The 21,463-nt window shown below is 41.8% G+C and overlaps 1 protein-coding gene across 1 annotated transcript in view; it reads left to right on the top strand.

The window, feature by feature from the left end:
• The first annotated feature begins 314 nt into the window (after positions 1 to 314).
• EP400 (E1A binding protein p400) overlaps positions 315 to 21,463 on the top strand; it is a 194,152-nt gene continuing 173,003 nt past the window's right edge. Inside the window, 2 exon segments of the mRNA XM_077159524.1 lie at positions 315 to 447; positions 18,603 to 19,969. Coding sequence (XP_077015639.1) covers positions 18,638 to 19,969 — 1,332 coding nt within the window. The 5' untranslated portion in view covers positions 315 to 447; positions 18,603 to 18,637.

The raw sequence follows: 21,463 nt of genomic DNA, 5'->3' as shown, positions 1-21,463 counted from the left end.
GAGCGCGGCCCCGAGGCCCCGGTAAGTGCGGGAGGCGGCGCGGGCCGGGCGTGCGGGGGCGCGGGGCCGGCGGTGCGCGCGGAGACCCCGTCAACCGCCCGCGTCCCCGGCCTGGCCGCCGCCCGCCCGCCCGCCTCGCGCGTCGCGCCGAGACTAGGCCGCGGCCGCCGCTTTGTGCTGCGCGCCCGGCGCGGGGGGCGGAGGCCCCGGGGACGGCCCGGGCCGGGCGGGCCGCGGCTTCTGGGAGGTCGGGCCGCGGAGCGGCAGCCGCGCCGCCCCCGCGCGGGGGCTTGGCCGTGCGCTGCGCCGAGCTCCCCGGGCGGGCAGCGGTGTGCCTCCCCGGCCCAGCGGTGGGGCGAAGGAACACTGCGCTCGCGCCGTCAGCGGGCTTGGTTTTGAATCGTGGCAGCTCCCGAGACACGGAGAAACGACGTGCGAGTCGCTCTTGTAGGTGTTGTGGTGACACACATGCTGCGGACGTTGGTTTTGCCCTCCGGGGAGGGTGGCAGGACGGGGCCGCGCGGGGCCGGGGGCTCGTCCACTGGCCCGAGGCTCGTCCCCACCTCCGGGGCCGTTTAAACGGCGCGGCCGCCTCTCCGCGAGCACGGCGGGCGGATGACAGCTCGCGCGGCTCTCTCGGCCTCTGCCCCCCGCTTCCGTGTCTTTGCAGCCAGACACTAGTGTGAAAAAAGGGCATTTTTTCCTCATCTAGTGTAACTAAAGGCAGCTGATCATATGGTGCTTTATTTTGATTCTCTGGGATTTTCTCTTGATGCCTCGACCAACCATTTCACAAAATGGAAATCACCATCGCTCTTGATTCTCTGTCGGAGGCGCCTTGTGGTTTTCCTGCTTTTGCAGATGTGCACACTCAGGGGCAAGCGGTGCCCAAAGCCGTTGGCCTGATGAGTGACAGCTGGGATGAGTCCAGATCCACATCTGTTCGATTCACACCGACTGCTCTTCACAGCTCCCTGCAGCAGGGATTTGAATTTGTGACACAGTTAGAATCACTTTTCTGTCCTTCCGGACCTGCCTTAGGCCTGTCTAGCCTAAGCCTTCTCTCACCCCTCGCACCCCCTCCTCCCTTGGCGCATGTTCCCTCTGCCTGGAACACTTTGCCCCCAGACATCAGGTCTCTGTTCAGAAGTCACCATATCAGTGAGGAAAAAATAACATAAAAATATTAATAGTGCTAATTCCTGGGATTATGGAGGAGTCGTATCCTTTTTTGTTTGTTTGTTTTCTAAGATCATTACAAAATATGTCCTATAAAATGATTTTTGTAATTTTTTTAGTGCAACTCCCTCAAAATATATGCTCTCCAAAAAGCTGGAAAAACATAAAAAGTGTATTTAAAAATCCCAAATGATCCACAGTTGTACCACCTAGCGATAAGCACAATTAATAATTTCCCTATGGCCCCTTGTTCTAGCATGTAATTTTTTTTATAATGGGGATTAGATGATGTAATTTTATATATTTTAAAAATATATTAATTTGCCATTAAAACTTTGATAGTAATGTTTGTTGTAGTTGCTGTCTCTGAACAGTTAGCCACTTGTAGTGGATCCCAGCCCTTCATGCCTACTCAAGGCCAGAACTTTTTTTTTTAGACATAATTTTATTGAGATATAGTCATACACCATGCAATCCATCCAAAGTATACCATCAGGATTCCCAGTATTGTCACATGGTTTTGCATTCATCACCATGATCAATCAATTACTCCAGTAAAAGGAATAAAAAGAAAACCCCAAACATCCCATACCTCTTGTGTTGGTTTGTAAGCTGCTGAAATGGAATGGCTTTTAAAAAGCAGAATTTAATAAGTTACAAGTTTATAGCCCCAAGCCTATAAAAATGTCCAAACTAAGGCACCCAGGGAAAGACACCTTAATTCAAGAATGTTGATGGGTCAGGAATACCTCTATGTGTCATATATGCGGACGCATGGCCGGCATCTGCTGGTCCCTTGCTCCTGGACTCCTTTGCTTTCAGCCTCTTTTCCTGTGGAGATTCCTGACTTTGCTTCTCCAGGGAGGGCTTTCATCTTTTGGCTTCCCTTGGCTCTCTCCAGGTTCTGGCTTGCATAACAACTCATGGTGACATCTGGGCTCAGAGCATTTCCACACACCCATGTCTCTGTTCTCTGAAGCATCTGTGTCAACTAGCTCTGCTCTGAAATTTCTGTTGGCTCTGTTGTTTTCTGACTTTGTCCGAAATGTTTCCACTTTTAAAGCACTCTGGTAAACTAATCAAAACCCACCTTGAATGGGCAGTCACATCTCCATCTAATCTAAAGGTCATTCCCACAATTGTGCTGCCACATCTCCGTGGAGATAATATAATCACAAGTTTCTGCCCTACAGTATTGGATCAGGATTAAAAGAAAAGGTTGTGCTCATAAGATTGGATCAGGGTTAAAACATAGCTTTTCTGGGGTACATAATACTTCCCAATCAGCACACACCCTTATCTCCTACCCTCCCCCTTATTGACCCATAGTATTGCATTCTACCTGATTTAAAGACAAATGATACATGTAAGTTAACTAAGACAGGGTGACTCTTCGGTATAGTTATAAGTAGGTTTAGCTTCACCATTGCAGAAATATTTCATAAGGGCAAGCCTCAAGATAGAGGAGCCTCAGAAGTCTTTTTCCTCCTTCAGTTTATCTTTGCTTGAATTGTTCTCATCAACAGGCAAACCCTCCCTTGACCTTGTGTTCTCCTCCAGCCACCCTCTCTAGGCGTTAACTTCCCTTTGTACTAGAACTGGACAGTGTTGTCTGTACTCCCTGCCACCATTACCTCTCTTCCATTTGTCTTGAACCAACTTCACTTAAGTTTTTGGGACCTACCAACTCCATTGATAAACCTCCCCTGGGGGTCACTAGGACTTCTAATCGCCAGAACCCCATCAGCAGCCATTGGCATGGCAGTGACTGCTTCCTTAGAACGCATTCTTCTCATGTCACTGAGATACCTTCTCATGTACTCTCTTGGTTTTCCTTTAATTTATATATTTACTTAGCCTTACTGGCAGGGCCCTCAGTCTCCTTGCTGTCTCTCACCTCCCTTACCCACAAATACCAGAGTGGCTCAGGGTGGGCTGCAGACCTTTCTTCTGGTCTATAGGCCATAGGTGATCTCCCCTCCTCAGGGTTGAACTCGTGTTCGTACATGTTGATGTGCAGCCTCCATTTGGGTCACCATCGGCCCTTTAACTGCTCTCCCTACTTCAGTCCTGATTCCTCTACACCGCAGCCGGGGTGAGACTTTTAAAACAAATCCCATCATGCCCGTCTCTGCTCAAAACCTTCCGTAATTTCTCATCATTCTCAGGAAAAAAGCCCAAGGCCTTCATGCAATTTATGAAGCCCGTTGTTGGCCAATTTCTGCCTGCCTCTCTCGTACCTGATATACATTTCAGTCTGAGGACTCATGACTTTTTTCCCTTCTTTTCAGTTCACATCTACTTTTTCTATTCGCTGCGTCCTTTCCTCTGAAATCACTTTTGAATGTCTCTCAGAGCTTCTTAGTTTTTCTCCACATCTATTAATTTTTTCTGTTGTATTTGCCATTTCTCTCTCTACAGTGAGCTGAGTAATTTACTCAGGTCTTTCTTCTCTCTTCACTAATTGTCTCTAACTGTGTCCCATTTAATTTAAAAAGAAAAACGTTTTTACCTTTTAAACATTTCTCATTGGTTGTTTCATAGTCCACGAGTCTTGATTTATTACCACATGTACTTCTTTCCTTTATCACTTTAAGAATTTTACTAATGTTTGTTTCAAAAATCCTTTCAGTATTTCTGTTTCCTTCATGTAAATTTTCCTGGTTTATAGCCATCTCCTCACAAGCTATGTTTCAGGATAGATAGATGATGTAAGTATTGTGAGATTTATTATGGGAATTGGCTCACGTGACTGTGGGGATAGGCAGGTCTGGTTTCTGTAGAGCAGGCCACAAGCTGGGAACTCCAATAAAGGTTTTCTATGAATTTCTCAGGAGAAGCTGGCTGACTGAAATAGACAGGGCAGTTCTTCCTTTTGACTGCTGAAATCGTCAGTTCTCGCCATAAGAGCTTCAACTGATTGGATGAGACTTCGCTCATTGTTAAAGGCGATCCTCATAGTTGATTGTAGATGTAATTAGGTGTAGATGCAATCAACTGATGTGATTTAAAACCACAAAATATCTTCACAGTAATAATCAAACCATAACCTAGCCAAATTGATACAAGAACTTAGCCATCACAGTACTACCCCTTGCCAACTTGGCACCCATACACAGCTCCTTAAATCATACTTAATATCTAGATAAAGCCAGTCACACCCATATTTTGCCTAACAGTGTTCTCTTCATTTCCTTTTCCCTAATGCAGAGTCACTCAGATAAAAGGCCCTAGAACCCTTTGGGGAAGGCTGGGAGGAAGATTAACTGTGCATTTTTGGCAGTGTAGCAGGGGCCTTCCCTTCATTCATAGGACTCTGGGTCTGTAGACTGTCTCAGGTATGGGAATTGATTGGATGGCCTTGATTCCCTGTGTTCGTGACATAGGTTAGTCTTCTGTTCACTGGGCTTATACAGATGGTAAGAATTTCGTAGACTGTCCATCTGTTTCACTCATAGGTACCCTAGGATCAACTAGCCTTGCCTTAGATCTCTGGTAGAGTGTTTTCATTACTGCTTGAAGAAATTTCAGTCTGTCATGGTGGCCATGCTCACCCTGTCTGTGGTGATTAAGTGCTGCCATTTGGTTCCTGCTAACCCAGCGTCTGATCATCCCTGTTGTATTTAAGGATCGGAGTTCAGTGGCAGCAGTTCCTACAGTAATACCTACAGGGAGAAGGGACCACAGAGCTCTTCAGGGATGAGAGAACTGCTCTCCCAGATATGTTCCTCACACTCCTGGTGAAAGGTGTGTGCTCTGGGGGCTCGTGGGCCGCATGAGCAGTTCTTATCTGAGGAATCCACTCTGACATACCAAGCTCTCTGAGATCTCGGATCTCCTCATCCCCATTATAGCAGGGCAGGTCTGGCATTTTGACCTCAGGCAGTGTTGGCCACCTTTTGAACCATGTTTCACCCAATCACCCAAAACAAGTTAAAGCTCTCCTAACCCCTCAAGCCATGTCCTAGGCTCCAGAATCTCTGCGTAGTGGGCTGATGTCAATAAATTGAACCTGATCCAACCTTATGTCCCTTCCACACCCTTAGTATCCATTCCCACACATATGCCCCTGATTTCTGTCTATAAATTGGAAAAATCTTTCATTTCTCTTGCAGTATAGCATATCTCCTCGTGATCACACTTTGTGCCTCACCTTTTGGGGCCTGTTGGGGCTTCATTCTAGTTATAATCCTGGAAGAACAGAGGGTGGTGGTGCGGGTTATCAGAAGAATTAGCAGGTCTTGCAAGCCATCTACCTCAGGGTTTCTATTGCAGTTTCATCTGTTGAAACAGAATTAATCTCCTCAGACAGAGCTTTTTTTTTTTTTTTTTAATTTTTTAACTTTTTTAATACCAAAAAACACCAAACACAAACATTCTTAACTTTTGATCATTCCATTCTACATATATAATCAGTAATTCACGATATCATCACATAGTTGCATATTTATTGTCATGATCATTTCAGACAGATTTGAGGGCTATTTCTTTAAAGGAGGCAGTTACAGGTTTATACGACATAGCAAGGTTAATTTCTTCAGTTCAAGGGAGGATGACTGGTTCCTCAAAGCAGGCTGGAGGTGTGGTGGCAGATTCCTCAGGGCAAACTGTTGCAGGTTTATCTGGCAAAGAAGACTCAGCAGAATCTAGGGTTTTAATGTCCCCACCATCATTATCAGACCGTATGCCCTTGTTCCAATTTTCAGTATCCTTTTCCTTTCACTCAGCACCCTTACTTTAACTGCAGACACCCTGAAAGGTTGGGAATTCAATTTAAATAATAATTTTGAACTGCTAGCCTGATAAAACTCTGTGTCTGGTTTTCAGAAATTTCACGTCTGCGGCTGCAGGAAATAAGAGGATTTTTTTTTTTTTTTTTTTTTAGGGCACATATAGAACTTTCATGTGGTGCTTAAACTGTGAGTTTGGAGGTCTTGAGCTCATCCCTTTAATGACTGTGTCCAGCCAACATCCTTATGCTTTTTAAATCCGCAAAACCCTTGAGGTATCAAATACACCCTCACCCAGAGTTCTGCCTCTTATAAGCATTTGAACAGTGGTATCCAGCAGTGATGTTTTGCTTATCTGTATCTCTGTTGCCTATCAGTGCCATCTTGATCATTGGAAACAGAGCTATTAATGACTTTGAATCTAATTGGATTAGAGAATCAATTCCCAAAATCCCAGAATCAACTTGAAAATCTCATCCTTAAGATTCTGTTTCTCGGGAACTACTCCCTTTACCAAAGCTGTATTAGTCAGGGTTGTCCAGGGAAACAGAACCAACAGGTTGCATACATCATGAAGTTTGTTATAAGAATTGGCTCATACAGCTGTGGGGATGGGCACATTGGAAGTCCATCGGCAGGTTTGCAAGCTGGGAACTCAGATGAAGGTTTTTGTTTTTTTTTTATTTAATTTTTTTAAATACCAAAAAAACACCAAGCAAATGGAAACATTACTATTTTGATGATTCCATTCTACATATATAATGAGTAATTTACAATATCATTACATAGTTGCATATTCATCATCATGATCATTTCTTGGAACATTTGCATCAGATGAAGGTTTTTGATGAATTCCCAAGGAGAAGCTGGCTGGCCAAAGTAGAGATGGAGCTTCTTCTTTCTGACTGCTGAAATGATCGCTTCTCTTTTTGAGGCCTTCGTCTGAGTGGTTGAGACTTTTCTGATTGTTGATGGCAATCTTCTTAGTTGATTGTAGAAGTAACCAGTGATAGGTGCAGGCCTCAGACTGATGATTTGTCACTAAATATCCTCATAGTAACAATCAGGCCAGTGCTTACTTGACCAAACAGCTGGATGGCATGACTAGCCAAGTTGACACATGAACCTAACCGTCACATAGTACCTGGTAGTGAGTCTTTTCTTTCTCTGCCAGGGAGTTTATGGTTGACCCAGCTCATCCTCCCAGGGCCCACAACTGGAAACAGATGTTGTTATTCCTCCTGGGTTTCACAATCCAATCCAGTGTCAGTGATACTGTCCATTTGGTTCTCAGTTGCATAGGGTATGTTTGCTTCCTCCCTCCGCAACGTAAGGAGACAAGTGGCTAACTGCTGGCTGCAACCTGTGGTAGGCAGGTGACACTTTTTCAGCCTTTGTACAGGTGAGGGGTCAAGTCCCAGCCCTTGACTTTATGCTGGGTGCCTGACTCTGGCTGTAGCTTTGAGGAATTGAAATTCCGATCGTTACTTTTTTCTTCTGTACCTTTTTGCCTGTAATCTTCACTCCTCCTCCTCTACTGCTGCAAGTTTCCACTTTGTTTCTAGTTAATGCAACGTTATTATGTTGTAAAAATGAAATTTTAAAGTCATTTATGTTCAGAGTAAAAGAGAAAGTCTTTACATATCTTCACTTTCCCATCTCATTTATCTATTTTCTTTCTTTTTGTTTTTGTTTTTTTTGATAATATATATGCACTTCTGTGAATTTTGAAAAAAATGCCTAGAGGCAATTTCTACTATGATCTAAACAGTCCTTGATCCCCCAAATTCCCCCAAGCTGTCACTCTGTATTCGTATCTTCCCCCCACCACTCCAAAACTGATCTGTCCTCTGTCTCTATAGTTCTGCCTTTTCTAGAATGTCATATAAAGAAAGGCAGAGGGAATGGAGCCTTTTTTTTTTTTGGAATGGAGCCTTTTGAGACTGACTTCTTTCACTTAGCAAAATGCATTTGAAATTCATCCATGTTGTTGAGTGTATCAGTACTTGGTTCTTTTTATGGCTGAGCAGTAAGCCCACTGTGTGGATAGACCACAGTTTGTTTATTCATTCACCTGTTGAAGAACATTTGGGTTGTTTCCACTTTTTTCTTTGTTTCTTTCCCAATTTTTTTCATTCATAGGTAGTGCATGAATAATTCACCCTGAATGATACCCAGATGACATAGAAGTTCCTCTTTGTCCTCTCTCTCTGTTTGTGACACTCCCCCCCCCCTTGCTGAACTCACCAATTTGATATTCTTTTTTCCATATGTTCTCAATAAGGATCATATCTCCTTTCCATTAGGGGGTGAAAATTGGATCTTGTTAGCGGGGTTAAAAAAAATCTCACATATTGCAATGGTTTATGGTCTCCCAAAGGGTCGCAGCGCACAAACGTATATACAGAGTGTTTGTGGTATTACTCGGTAGGGCACGATTATGAGAAGAATATCTGAAAAGATTCCATTGAGGGGGCAATGAAAAAAAAAGGTTGAAGAACAGCAATAGAGTACTGAATTGGGTTTTTTTTTTTTTTTTTTTATTAATTAAAAAAAGAATTAACAAAACAATTAGAAATCATTCCAATCTACATGTACAATCAGTAATTCTTAATAACATCACATAGTTGCATATTCATCATTTCTTAGTACATTTGCATCAATTTAGAAAAAGAAATAAAAAGACAACAGAATAAGAATTAAAACAATAATAGAAAGAAAAAAAAACAAAAAAAACAAAAACAAAAAACCTATACCTCACATGCAGCTTCATTCAGTGTTTTAACATAATTGCATTACAATTGGGTAGTATTGTGCTGTCCATTTCTGAGTTTTTATATCCAGTCCCGTTGTACAGTCTGTATCCCTTCATCTCCAATTATCCCTTCTCTTTTTTTTTTTTTTTTAATTAACGGAAAAAAAGAAATTAACCCAACATTTAGAGATCATACCATTCTACACATGCAATCATTAATTCTTAACATCATCACATAGATGCATGATCATCATTTCTTAGTACATTTACATTGGTTTAGAAGAACTAGCAACATAACCGAAAAAGATATAGAATGTTAATATAGAAAAAAAAATAAAAGTAATAATAGTAAAATCAAAACAAAACAAAACAAAACAAAAACCTATAGCTCAGATGCAGCTTCATTCAGTGTTTTAACATGATTACTTTACAATTAGGTATTATTGTGCTGTCCATTTTTGAGTTTTTGTATCTAGTCCTGTTGCACAGTCTGTATCCCTTCAGCTTCAATTACCCATTGTCTTACCCTGTTTCTAACTCCTGTTGAACTCTGTTACCAATGACATATTTCAAGTTTATTCTCGAATGTCCGTTCACATCAGTGGGACCATACAGTATTTGTCCTTTAGTTTTTGGCTGGATTCACTCAGCATAATATTCTCTGAATTGGGGTTTTGTAACTTTATTACTTGCTGTTTGATGAAGAACTTCCTTCTGTTTGTCTTAAACATCTCTTTCAAGCTGAAGTAGATCCCAGTGGTGTACTTGAGGGGACTTGGTTACAGAGGTTAAAGATGCTGTCAGTGCCGTGAGCCCGAGACACGTGAGCTTTAGAGACATGAGCAGTTTACTGGGCGAGTAGAATTACCTGTGTACCCACCACAGCGCCCGGCAGGTCAGTTGTCTGTAATAACACATGGTGCGTGCATTAAATCCTAGACTGTTCTAAAACTCTTGTCAGCCAAGTTTGTATGATTTGGAATTATATATTTCAGGAACTGGTATGGAACCTTAATAATGTGCCCTGAGGTGGGACAATAATTGAATTAAGTTTTATTAGCATATAGGATTTTTGTTAGACCTCTTTGTTAACGTGGTGTTTGATGTTATCTTATATAGAATATGTTTTTCCCTTAACATTTTATGATGAAAATTTTATAAATATAGACAATTTGAAAGAGTTTTACAGTGAACACCCATGTAGCCTCTACCTAGAGTCTATTATTGACATTTTACTGGTCCTACTTATCACACTTGTATTCCTACATCCATCTAATTTTTGTAATGAATTTTAAGGTAAATGACAACATTGTTTTCCATATGTTTGCAGTGCTTTTTTGACTTCCTTAGGCAGAGTGGGTTTTTCCATTGTTGGGGGGCTTTTAGCAGCTTATTTAGGGGAGTGCAAAGAAGGCTTGTGAGGCCCAGGAATGCAGTTTGCTGGGCGAGTAGACTGCAGAGAGCCAACGGAGGGAACTGTCGGTGTTCTAAGGGATGGTGGCTCTTTTTGGGAAAAGGGCAGAGGGTTTGTGCTGATAGACACGGGGTGCTTATGGGTGACAGAGTGGGTGCGTGGGACCAGCTCATGCAGGTCCTCATGGTCTGCCTGGCACCTCCACACTCCTGGTGCTCTGTGCCAGTTCCAGACGAGGCTTTCCTGGTCTGCAGTTTCATAAAACCAAACACATCTGCGGCACACATGTTTCTCAGACATCTCATGCCCCAGTGGCTAGAGCTGAGTGCCTCATCTCAGTGACGCCCAGGCTCCACTGCATGGATTGGTGGAGCATGGTTCACACAGTCACCTAAGCTGGGAACATGCGTGTCCTCCTCGTTCCTACCATCTTAACCCACAGATAGCCGTTTTCTGGCCCTTTTTTTAAAACCTCTTTTCTACTTTAGAAGTGTGTGAATGTGTGTGTGTGTATATGCGTTTGTGTGTGCATAGCTGTAGAGTGTGGAAGGCTGAAGTTACGATTTTAGTTTGAAATTCAAATAATGTTAAATGAAGGCATGACTTTTTATTTTTTCAAAGGTGGAGAAGGTTAAAATGTCTTGTGCCACTGTTGTAAATATTTCTTAAAATGTTTTCTTTCTTTCCATCTTTCCTCACTGTCCCTTTTAAGGCCAGTTTCATTGCTCACTTGTACTCTGTAGCTCTTGCTCACTGCTTTATCTTTAGTTTTGCTGTGCCACAAGTCTGTCTTTTGGTTATTATAGGATGATCTTCTAAAAAAAATTCTGGCCATTTATCTTAAGTCGTTCTTGCTGTAAACAGTTTTCCACACTTGCCCGCAGCTGTGATTGCAAACTCAAAATGCCTACAGTGACAAAATATTAGCAAATCAAATCCAGGAGCATATTGAAAGGATTATATACCGTGATGAAGTGGGATTTAAAATCCCAGGAATGCAGGTGTAGTTAAGAAAATCAATCCATAAAATCAGTCATTGTAATATTTCACACTAATGGAATGAACGAAAAAAAAGTGAACATCTCAGTTGACACAGTAAAGGCATGTGACAAAATCCAGCTCCCTTTCTTGTTAAAAACGCTGATAAATCTAGGAATAGAAGGAAACTTCCTCAACATCATTTCTTCTTTGACTTGTTGATTGCTTACGAGTATGTTGTTTACCTTCAGTCTATTTGTGGATATTCTGTTTCTCTGTCTTTTATTAATTTCTAGCTTTATTTCATTGTGGAATCACAGAAAATGAGTTGTATAATATCAGTCATTTTAAATTTATTGAGACTTGTTTCATGATTTAACATGCAGTCTGTTCTGGAGAGTGATCCAGGTGTACTTGAGAGGAATGTGTATCCTGCAGTTTTGGGGTGCAATGTTCCGTATGTGTCTGTTAGGTCCAGTTCACTTGTCATATTGTTCACGTTCCTTTATTTCCTTATTGTTGTTTGTCTAGATGTTCTGTCCCTTGATGAAAGTGGCATAATGAAGTCTCCCACTATTATTTTAGAGATGTCTATTTCTGCCTTCATTGCTTCATGTATTTTGGGGTACTGTGTTTAGGTGCATAGATATTTATGATTATTTCTTCTTGGTGGTTGACCCTTTTATTAATATATTGTAATCTTCTTTGTCTCTTGTAATAACTTTTGACATAAAGCCTATTTTGTCTGATATTAGTATAACTTCCCCAGCTTTTTGGGATACTGCTTGTGTTGGATTATCTTTTTCCAGCCCTTCACTTTCAACGTATTTGTGATTTTGGGTCTAAGGTGAGTCTCTTGTAAACAACATACAGTTGGGTTTTGCTTTTTTTTTACCCATCCTGCCAACCATGTCTTTTGACTGGGGAGTTTAATCTATTAACATTCAGTGTTATTACTCATAAAGCAGGTCTTCAACCATTTTGTCCTTTGCTTTTTGTGTCATATCTTTTTTGCAGCCTTCTTTTGTGTTTAGTTGATTTTTGTGATGTAACTGATGGAGAGCCCTTTCCCATTTGTGTTTCTGTATATTCTATACATACTTTCTTTGTGATTACCCTGGCATTGTGCTTAACAACCTAAGTCCATAACCTACTAGTTTTGACATATACCAGTGTGACTTCAACAGCATACATGTTCTCTGTTCCCATATCCCTCCGTTTCTCCTCTTTATGTTGTTTCTTGTCACACATCACATCTTTCTATTTTGCACATCTGTTACAAGGAAATAGGATTATTTCTCACTGAATTGCATTCTAGCTCTTATAGGAGATAAAGAGTAGAGTTGTATACTGAGGACACAGGGCTATTGGGTTTTGCTTTTACTCATTAAGTTACTTCACTAAGGATCTTCACTTCTTTTGACTGCCAAGCCACTCTTCTCTCTTTTCCTTTTGACCTGAAGAACTCCCTTTTGTGTTTCTTTTTTTAAAATTTATTAATTAAAAATTAAGAACAAACAAAAACATTAATGTATCATTCCGTTCTATATATATAATCAATGATTCTCAATATCATCACATAGTTGCATATTCATCATTTCTTAGAACATTTGCATCAATTCAGAAAAAGAAATAAAAAGACAACTGAAAAAGAAATAAAACGATAACAGAAAAAAAAAAGATTATACATACCATACCCCTTACCCTTTCACGTTTCTTGTAGGACAGGTCTGTTTTTGACAAACTCTCTGTTTCTGTTTGTCTATGAATGTTTTAAATTCTCCTTCATTTTTGAATGATGATTTTTCCAGATAAAGAAATTTGGCCGACAGGTTTTCTCCTTCAGTACCTTAACTGGATCATGCCACTGCCTTCTTGCCTCCGTGGTCTTAGTCTTATCAAAGATCCCTTGTTGTGAGATGAATCAATTTTCTCTTACCGCTTTCAGAATTTTCTCTTTATCTTTGACATTTGATATTCTGATTAATATGTGTCTCAGAGTAAGTCTGTTAGGGTTTATTCTGTTTGGAGTATATTGTGCTTCTTGGACATGTATATTTATGTCTTTCTTAAGAGTTGGGAAATTTGGGTCATTATTTCCTCCCATACTCTTTCCTCCCCTTTTCCCTTCTCTTTCTCAGACCCCATGACGTGTATATGGGTATGCTCCATGCTGTCCTGGACTTTGTTCAGCTTTTTTTATGTTTTGATTCTTTACTCTGTGTGTTCTTCCAACTGTATGATTTTGAGTGTCCTGTTTTCTAGTTGCTGATTCTTTTTTTCTGCCTGTTTAAATATGCTGTTTGCCTCTAGTGGGTTTTTAATCTCCATTGTTTTTCACCCCCATAATTTCTGTAATGTTCCCTTTTTTTTTGAATTTATAAATTGATCTTTTTATAATTACAAAATTTTTTACACCTTTATGATACTCCTTGACTTGAAGTCTGTATTGTCTGATTATAATAAAGACAGTTCATGTAAAACAGTTGACCATTCCATGTGATAAAGGCAGTCTCAGCAATTTCCAAGTAATCAACATCCTTTAACTATGATCCCTAAATTCAGAGCATAAATAAAGTAATGAGAGAACTAGCTACATACCTTTTTCACTCATGTCAAATTCTGGAAAATAAACAATCTCTTATGACTAGCTATAAAACCGTATTTTAAATTAAATGACAGGGTTAGCAGTGCATGAATTTTTGTTCACATATTGTTTTAATATCCTTTAGCTTTAGATTCACATTTAGTTTGTTTCTACCCGTTTTCCTTCAACTCCTTGATGTGATTTAGAAGATCTGCTTGAACTTCTTTAATTACTTGTTTCTATATCTGTGTTTCCTTTAAAGTTTTAATTTGTTCCATTGAATGAGTTGTACCTTCCTGTTTCTTAGTATGGCTTGTCATTTTTTGCTGATGTCTGGGCATTTGATTATTTTAATGTGCTAATCCTGAAAGTCAGTTTCTCCTTCTTGCCTAGGGTTTTAGCAAATATTGACTCTTGGTCCAGCTTTTAACTGCCCATGTTTAACAGTCAGGATTTTATCAGGTCTTCTGTAGTTGTCTCTGCCATGGACATGGAGTGCAACTTTTAATTTTGCTCTTTTATGTGTAATTGTTTCACCTCCTTGTGAAGATTATTTCTCCTTGGTGCCTTTTCTAGGACCCGTGTTTGTTTTTGTGCAATTTTTTCTCCTTGCTGCCTATGATTTGTTCAGCTGCTCTCCAACACTCATTACCATTTTTTCCCTAAGGCTTTCAGTCCTGGGATGTGCCCAGACTTACAGCAGTTCCATTTTCCCTTTTCTCCTTGTGGCTTTTCTGCCTCTGGTAACTTCTGTGTTAGGGTAACCTACCCCAAGGAGCCAGAAGCAGTCAATGGTCAAAAATGGTGCTTTTTTTCATAGGGTGCGCCAGCAATTAGAGACTGGGTTCGGTGTGCGCACTACTTGCCAACAATTCCACTGTGGGAATTTCTTGTTTCCTACAGCTTCTTTGTACGTGCCTGCTCACTGACTGCTAGGGCTGCTCCCTATGTCTGTGTGCTCTTGGGCCTTTGCCTGGATGTGTGTGGGGTTCTAAGGCACTGCTGCGAGTGGCTCAGTGGTCCAAAACCTTGGTAGGAGGTGTCCAAGCCAGAAGGTTGCTGTTGAGTGACTCTTAAGCCATGCAGAACCAAGCAGGGGGAGGGACGCTCCAGAATGGCAGGTTCAAGTTGCAGATCTACCTCATTTTTGTGGTTTTAAATTTTCTTTGATCCAGGATTTGTGGAGTCTTTTTCCAGTCTCTGTCATCCTCCAGAGTTCCAAGCAAGTGAGGTTAACCTTTTGTTTGTTTCTGAGGGAACATCTTGATGACATCACTTCTTCAGCATGATAAAAAGCATATATGGAAAATCTGCATTTTTATGTGAAATATCCCAATTTAAATATATTGATTAAAATAGACCCGAACGACAAAAATAAAGATCAAACAAAATATGTCTGCAGTCCGGTTATAGTGGTGTTAGGGAGACCTTTGGCCTGCAGGGTGGCAGGTAAAGACTTGCATGGGTGCAGTGAGCCCTCTGTGCCTTGCCTTTGTGCACCCCGATCCTCTAGTAGTGTACTCCTCTCCTGCTTTCCTCTCGTTCATTTATTTCACAAAGAGTTACTGGCTCTCTCACAGGCCCTGCTCTGGACCCAACTGCTGTAGCAGTGGACACAACAGTTAGAAACTCCTGCCTTTGGGCTGCTGACATCCAGTTTTTGTTTGGCCAAAGCCTTTTCTTTTTCCTTCTGATATATAGAGAGACTTGCATGTACACGGTTGTACTGAGTTTTTGAGAACATTAATTGTAACATACTATGCATATGTTCCTATATATGTGTACATATACATGCTATACATATGTTTAACTTTATTAAGATACGTAGTTTTAGTACATACACATTTTCTCATTCCTTTCAGTGGCTGCCTAATGTTTTATGGAGTGGCTATACCAAAGTTTAATTAAACAGCTCCCTGTGGGTAAGCATTTGTATGGTTACCAGTTTTTATGTTGTAATATTGTAATGAATGCCCTTGGGAAGATGTATATTTCCATAGGCTAAATTCCTAGAAGTGAAATTACTTGATCAATATACATTGACATTTTGATAAGTAATGCCAAATTGCCCTCGGTAAAGTCTAAAGCTGGCTTTACCTCCTTCTCCCCTTTATGGGATTGCCCATTTTCTAACGGCCTTGCCAATTCTAAAGTATATTGGTCTCTTTGATTTTGCCTAATCTGCTAAACAACATTTAGTTGCCTTGCTTTATTTTTTATTTCTTTATTAATGAGATTTTGAGCATTTTTTGATGTTTAGCTGTCATGTTTCATCTTGGGTTGTTTGGCTCTTTCTAATTTGTGAGAATTCTTGATATATTAGGGTTGGCTGTGAGAATCCTTGGTATATTAGGGATGGCTAACCTTTTCTCTTATATGCTATAAATAAATATATATATATGTAAATTTTATTGTGTGTTTATATATCCATAAAAAACACAAAGCAAGGTCTGCATCAGGTGGGTTAGCTCAGGGCCATTTACTTTAGCCAATCCTTCACATCAGGAGTTTAATAAGTTGTAACTTTTTCTAATAAACATTCAAATTAGAAACACAACTATTGAAAGTTTTAAGGAGTAGTTCTGCCATTGGTTGTAGCTTTGCTCTCCTGTACCATCCATTTGGGAAACACTATTTTAGATTAATAATTTCATTCATTGTGATTGATTGTGTTTAATATCTATCACTTGACTCACTGAGGTCAGAAATCTTTTTTTTTTAATGGATATAATTTATAGGTAGAAAAATTCATGCTTTGAACTGTACAGTTCTGTGAATTTTGACAAACATCTTCCATTCTAGAATACCTGTCACAAATCAAGATAGGAAACATTTCCGTAGACTGCCAAATTCCCCCATTTCCCACCCTCCGCCCTCCTCAAGTGTGTTCTGTTTTCTGTCCTGTAGTTTTGCTCATTTCTGAAGGTCATATGAGCAGATCACTTGCCAGTACTGCATTTGAGATTCGTCACTTGGGACTAGTGTATCAGGGTTTCTTCCTTGTGTTGCGGGGAGTGTTCCATTGTTTGACTATACCACAGTTTGTTGATCTATTTATTCACCAGCAGTTGATCATTATTATTATTATGTTGGTATGTTTCAGTGATTAGTTTTTTACAGATTTATTTAGCATAGTACTGATTATGCTATACAGTTGTGTCGTGCTTTTTCTACTTAATATGGCTAAGCATTTTTATTACGTATTCCCCATCTAGAGCTTGAGCTCTGGATGTTTCTGATTATACTTCATTTTGCTTTTAGTGTATTAATCTGCACTGAGTATTTTAATGCACAGAGATTTTTTATTTTTAATTTGTAGGTTAATTTCTTTAAGGCAGATTTTCGGAAGTAGAATTACTGTGTCAAATGGGTTTCTCCCCACTTCCCCAGTACTTTCTGTAGTCAGTTGCGCTAAGCATCTTGGGGTCTGTGAGCCTGTTGGAAATCTTTGCTGTGTCTTCACATCTTGCTTCCCAAATTCCTTTTTGTCTTGTTTAATATCTTGGGTAAGTGGGTGTTTTAGTTTGCTAGCTGCTAGAATGCAATATACCAGAAACTCAACAGCTTTTAAAAAGGAGAATTTAAGAAGTTGCTAGATAACAGTTTTTAGGCTGTGGAAATGTCCCAGTTAAAGAAAGTCTATAGAAATGTTCAATCTAAGGCATCCAGGTTAAGATACCTTGATTCAAGAAGGCTAATGAAGTTCAGGGTCTCTGTCTCAGCTGGAAGGGTGCATGATGAACACTGTCATCTACTGGCTTTCTCTCCACCTCCCTGGAAGACAAGAAACACAGTTCTACATTTTCAGGCAGTTTCCTCCAGCCTCTCCATTACATCTTGCCTAACAAGGTGATTATCTATTTAATGCGTAAAAATAACCTCCAGGATAACCTCTTGACTATGAAATCTCTTAGCCGTTTACACTTTATTTTGTCTCATTTCGGTTTTCCCCCTTTTGGTCAAGAAGGTTTTCTCAATCTCTTGATGCGGAGTCCCAGCTCATTCTAGGGTTTCTGTCCCACGTTGCCAGGAAGGTCTGCACCCCTGGGAGTCATGTCCCACGTAGACGGGGGAGGGCGGTGAGTTTGCTTGTTGTGTTGGTTGGAGAGAGAAGACCCAGTGTTTTTGAACTGAATTCATGGAGAGTGTTTTTTGCAATGAATATAGCCTACAAGTTTAGCAGAACTTGCTGGCTAGTGAGGGATTTAAGTATTGTGTTTTGTTGATGCAGTAATTGTGCCATATGACCCATTCCTGCATGCATTCATTCAGTTGTAGTATCTGCTGAATACTTACTGGGCACCATATGCTGGTGCAGAGAGCTTGCCTGTCTGCGAGGGGAGACAGGTAGGTGAGCATCTGTCCTGCTGATTAGAAATCTAAGGTGGGTACTGAAGGAACTTGTACCCAGGAAGTAACCTTTGACCCACCTCAGGAAGGTTAGAGAAAAGCTTCTAGGGAGAATTGATTGGGAGCGTGAGTGTTGTCTGGTTGCCGAGTTCCAATTCTTGCTCTTCTGCTTACCAGCTGCTTGGCTTTGAGCAACTTAAGGAGTTTATTTCTCCTTTAGGGGATTGATAATAGGAACCTCATGGGTCATTGTGGGTGCATGGTAGCCCATGCCAAGGGCTTCACGAGAAGTTTTTGGTGCAAGGGATGTTAGTGGCACACATCAGGGCCTGCTAGGGCACCGAAATGCTCCTGTGCGCCACATCCTGCCTGTGGGAAGAAGTGGAGGACGAGGGCCCACTCCTGCCCTGTCTTGAGGCAGAGGCTTAGCGTGTCATCTCAGGGCAGTTATTCAGATATGGATTGATAATGTGCCATGACTTTTTGACCATATGCCAGTAGAAATACACTTTCCAAGTATCTTTTCAGTGCTGGTAGATGGTAATCTTAGCAACGGTGATCAAACGATATTTGCCTTTAAATAACTTGACTTTAATTTTGATTTTTTAGGATAACATTAAATTGGATAAAAAAGGGGGGCGATAATGCACCATGGCAGCGGCTCTCAGAATGTCCAGCATCAGCTGCAGCGGTCCAGGTCCTTCACGGGCAGCGAAGGCGAGGAGCCGCCACAGTCCCACTCAAATCTGCCCCAGTCCCCCGCCACGCCCTTCGCCGCATCCGCAAGCCCATCGGCGCCCCAGTCCCCCGGGTACCAGATCCAGCAGCTGATGAACAGGAGCCCCGCGGCGGGGCCGAACGTGAGCATCACGCTGCAGAACGTTGGCCCCGTGGTCGCAGGAAACCAGCAGATCACGCTGGCCCCTTTGCCGCTCCCCAGTCCAACCTCGCCAGGCTTTCCCTTCGGCGCTCAGCAGAGGCGCTTTGAGCACGGCTCACCATCCTACATTCAAGTCACTTCTCCGCTGTCCCAGCAGGTCCAGACACAAAGCCCCACGCAGCCTGGCCCTGGGCCGGGACAGGCCCTGCAGAACGTGCGGGCGGGCGCCTCGGGCCCCGGACTGGGCCTCTGCAGCACGAGTCCCAGTGGGGGGTTTGTGGATGCCAGCGTGCTGGTGAGGCAGATCAGCTTGAGCCCGTCCAGTGGCGGGCACTTTGTGTTTCAGGAGGGGTCGGGAATTGCCCAGATTGCTCCGGGGGCTCAGGTGCAACTTCAGCATGCAGGAGCTCCCCTCCCGGCCAGAGAACGGAGGCTCTCTCAGCCCCACACGCCGTCAGGAGGGACCATCCACCACCTGGGACCCCAGAGCCCCGCGGCGGGCGGTGCGAGCGTGCAGCCTCTGGCCAGCCCCGGCCACATCACCACGGCCAGCTTGCCCCCCCAGATCAGTAGCATCATCCAGGGACAGTTGATCCAGCAGCAGCAAGTGCTTCAGGGACAGCCGCTGAACAGGCCCCTGGGCTTTGAGAGAGCCTCGGGCGTGCTCCTCCCAGGGGTCGGCGGGTCGGCAACCTTTGGTCTGACCACCCCACCCCCACCCACGAGCCCTTCCAGGACCACGATGCCCCCAGGTCTCTCCAGTCTCCCTCTGGCTTCTGCAGCGAGTCCAGGTGTGAAGAAGGCACCCAGGAAGTTAGAGGAGATTCCCCCGGCGACCCAAGAAATGGCTCAAATGAGGAAGCAGTGCTTAGAATATCACTACAAAGAAATGGAAGCTCTAAAGGAAATCTTTAAGGAATATCTGATTGAACTCTTTTTCTTGCAACATTTTCAAGGGAATATGATGGATTTCTTAGCTTTTAAGAAGAAGCATTATGCCCCGTTACAAGCATATCTTCGGCAGAATGATTTGGACATTGAAGAGGAAGAGGAAGAGGAGGAAGAGGAAGAGAAATCTGAGGTTATCAATGATGAGGTAAGAAATCAGTAGTTTCATAACCTAAAGGACTTGTGCTAAGCAAACGAGAGTCTGTGTAATAGTAAATGAAAACATAACTTACATATGCCTGGCTTTTTTGGTGTCATAAAGATTTAATGTGTTAGTAGATTGCCGAGTATATTTTGCTTCTCCATGGGAAGGAAGAGTTCTTTTTAGTGCTGTAGCGTGTTAGGGGTAGGGTGGGCAGATAAATAATGGGGCTGTCGTTAACAGTTATTCAAAACTCAGAAAATTGGGGTGGGGGTAGCAAAGAAAAAAAAAAACAGAAAATTTTCATCTGGAGCCAAGGGTTCACTTAGGTTCAAACAGCTGATCTGGTGTGATCCAGTATTTTTCCCCTTCAGCCTAGATATTTGGTTATCGGCTGAAATGGTTTGACAGCTGTTGCAAGGCCTGCTACAGTCGGCCTGTGTAAGGGGATGCGGTGCAGAGAAGGTTTTCTGGAAACCAGGTGCTTGAAGCTTCAGTGCCTTCTGACTGATTTTCCCAGTTTTACCTTTCATTTCTCTAGGTCCACCCATAAAAAAATAGTCAACATTATTTTTAAACAAGGGCTTTAATCACCAGCTTTTTGTAGTATACTATCTATAATTACAAGTCAATAGATATATTAATATCTTATTAAAATAGTTATGTAACTTAAATTTAGCAAAAATTATGTTTGAGAATTTTTTCAATTTTTACATATAGCCTTAGGTTTTAGGTCATATTTTAAGACCACACTTTTGCAAGTACTATTTAAGAAAATCTTTTTTGATACTATAACTTTTGGTTGCTTGAGATAGATACTTAATAAATTCCCTAATTGAGATTTTTCAATACCATAGTGACTTGAAAAGACCCAACTCACTGCAGCAGGTCAGGGATGAGTTGTGCTGTGACACATGGTGGCATGTGCCCAGTTTCCTGTGTTGGGCACTGGTCTGGGGGACCTTAGGTAGTTCAATGAGATAAAAGCTTAAAAGGGTTTGAATCGCTGTCATCTGTTACCCAGCAAAGAAATCAGCCTTTGGTGAACAAAAGCTCATCTCTTTGCTTAAGCCGTCTTCCCTGGTATTTATGAATGTGTCTGTGTGGGTTTGCCATTTTGTGTTTTCCTTAACACCCTTTTCAGGAAGGACCATTTTATTTCCAGAGATTTATGATTTTTGAGGATTTCACCCATGAAAGAGTAAAATCCGAGTCTCTTTGTGTTTGTACACCATGTTGTCTGTAAACCCAGTCCTCTTTTACTCGTGCCTATAGTGAAGAAGAAAGCCCCTTTCTGTAACTTCCGCTGAAACAGGCCTTTGCCGTGCTGACCCTACACAGAGAAGACGGCAGAGGGACTTGTATACGAATTCCTGTGAAGCTGTTAGGGCTTTTGTTCCTTGAAGTCGACATAAAGTCGACTAGAACGGCCGTTCCAGTTTTTAAAATTTGAAGTTACAGAATTTAAGGATATTTTTCTTGTGACTTAAATTGGAGTTG

Source organism: Tamandua tetradactyla, chromosome 5, assembly GCF_023851605.1.
Source record: "Tamandua tetradactyla isolate mTamTet1 chromosome 5, mTamTet1.pri, whole genome shotgun sequence".
Classification (NCBI taxonomy): Eukaryota; Metazoa; Chordata; class Mammalia; order Pilosa; family Myrmecophagidae; genus Tamandua; species Tamandua tetradactyla.
This window is presented reverse-complemented; position numbering and strand designations above follow the sequence as displayed.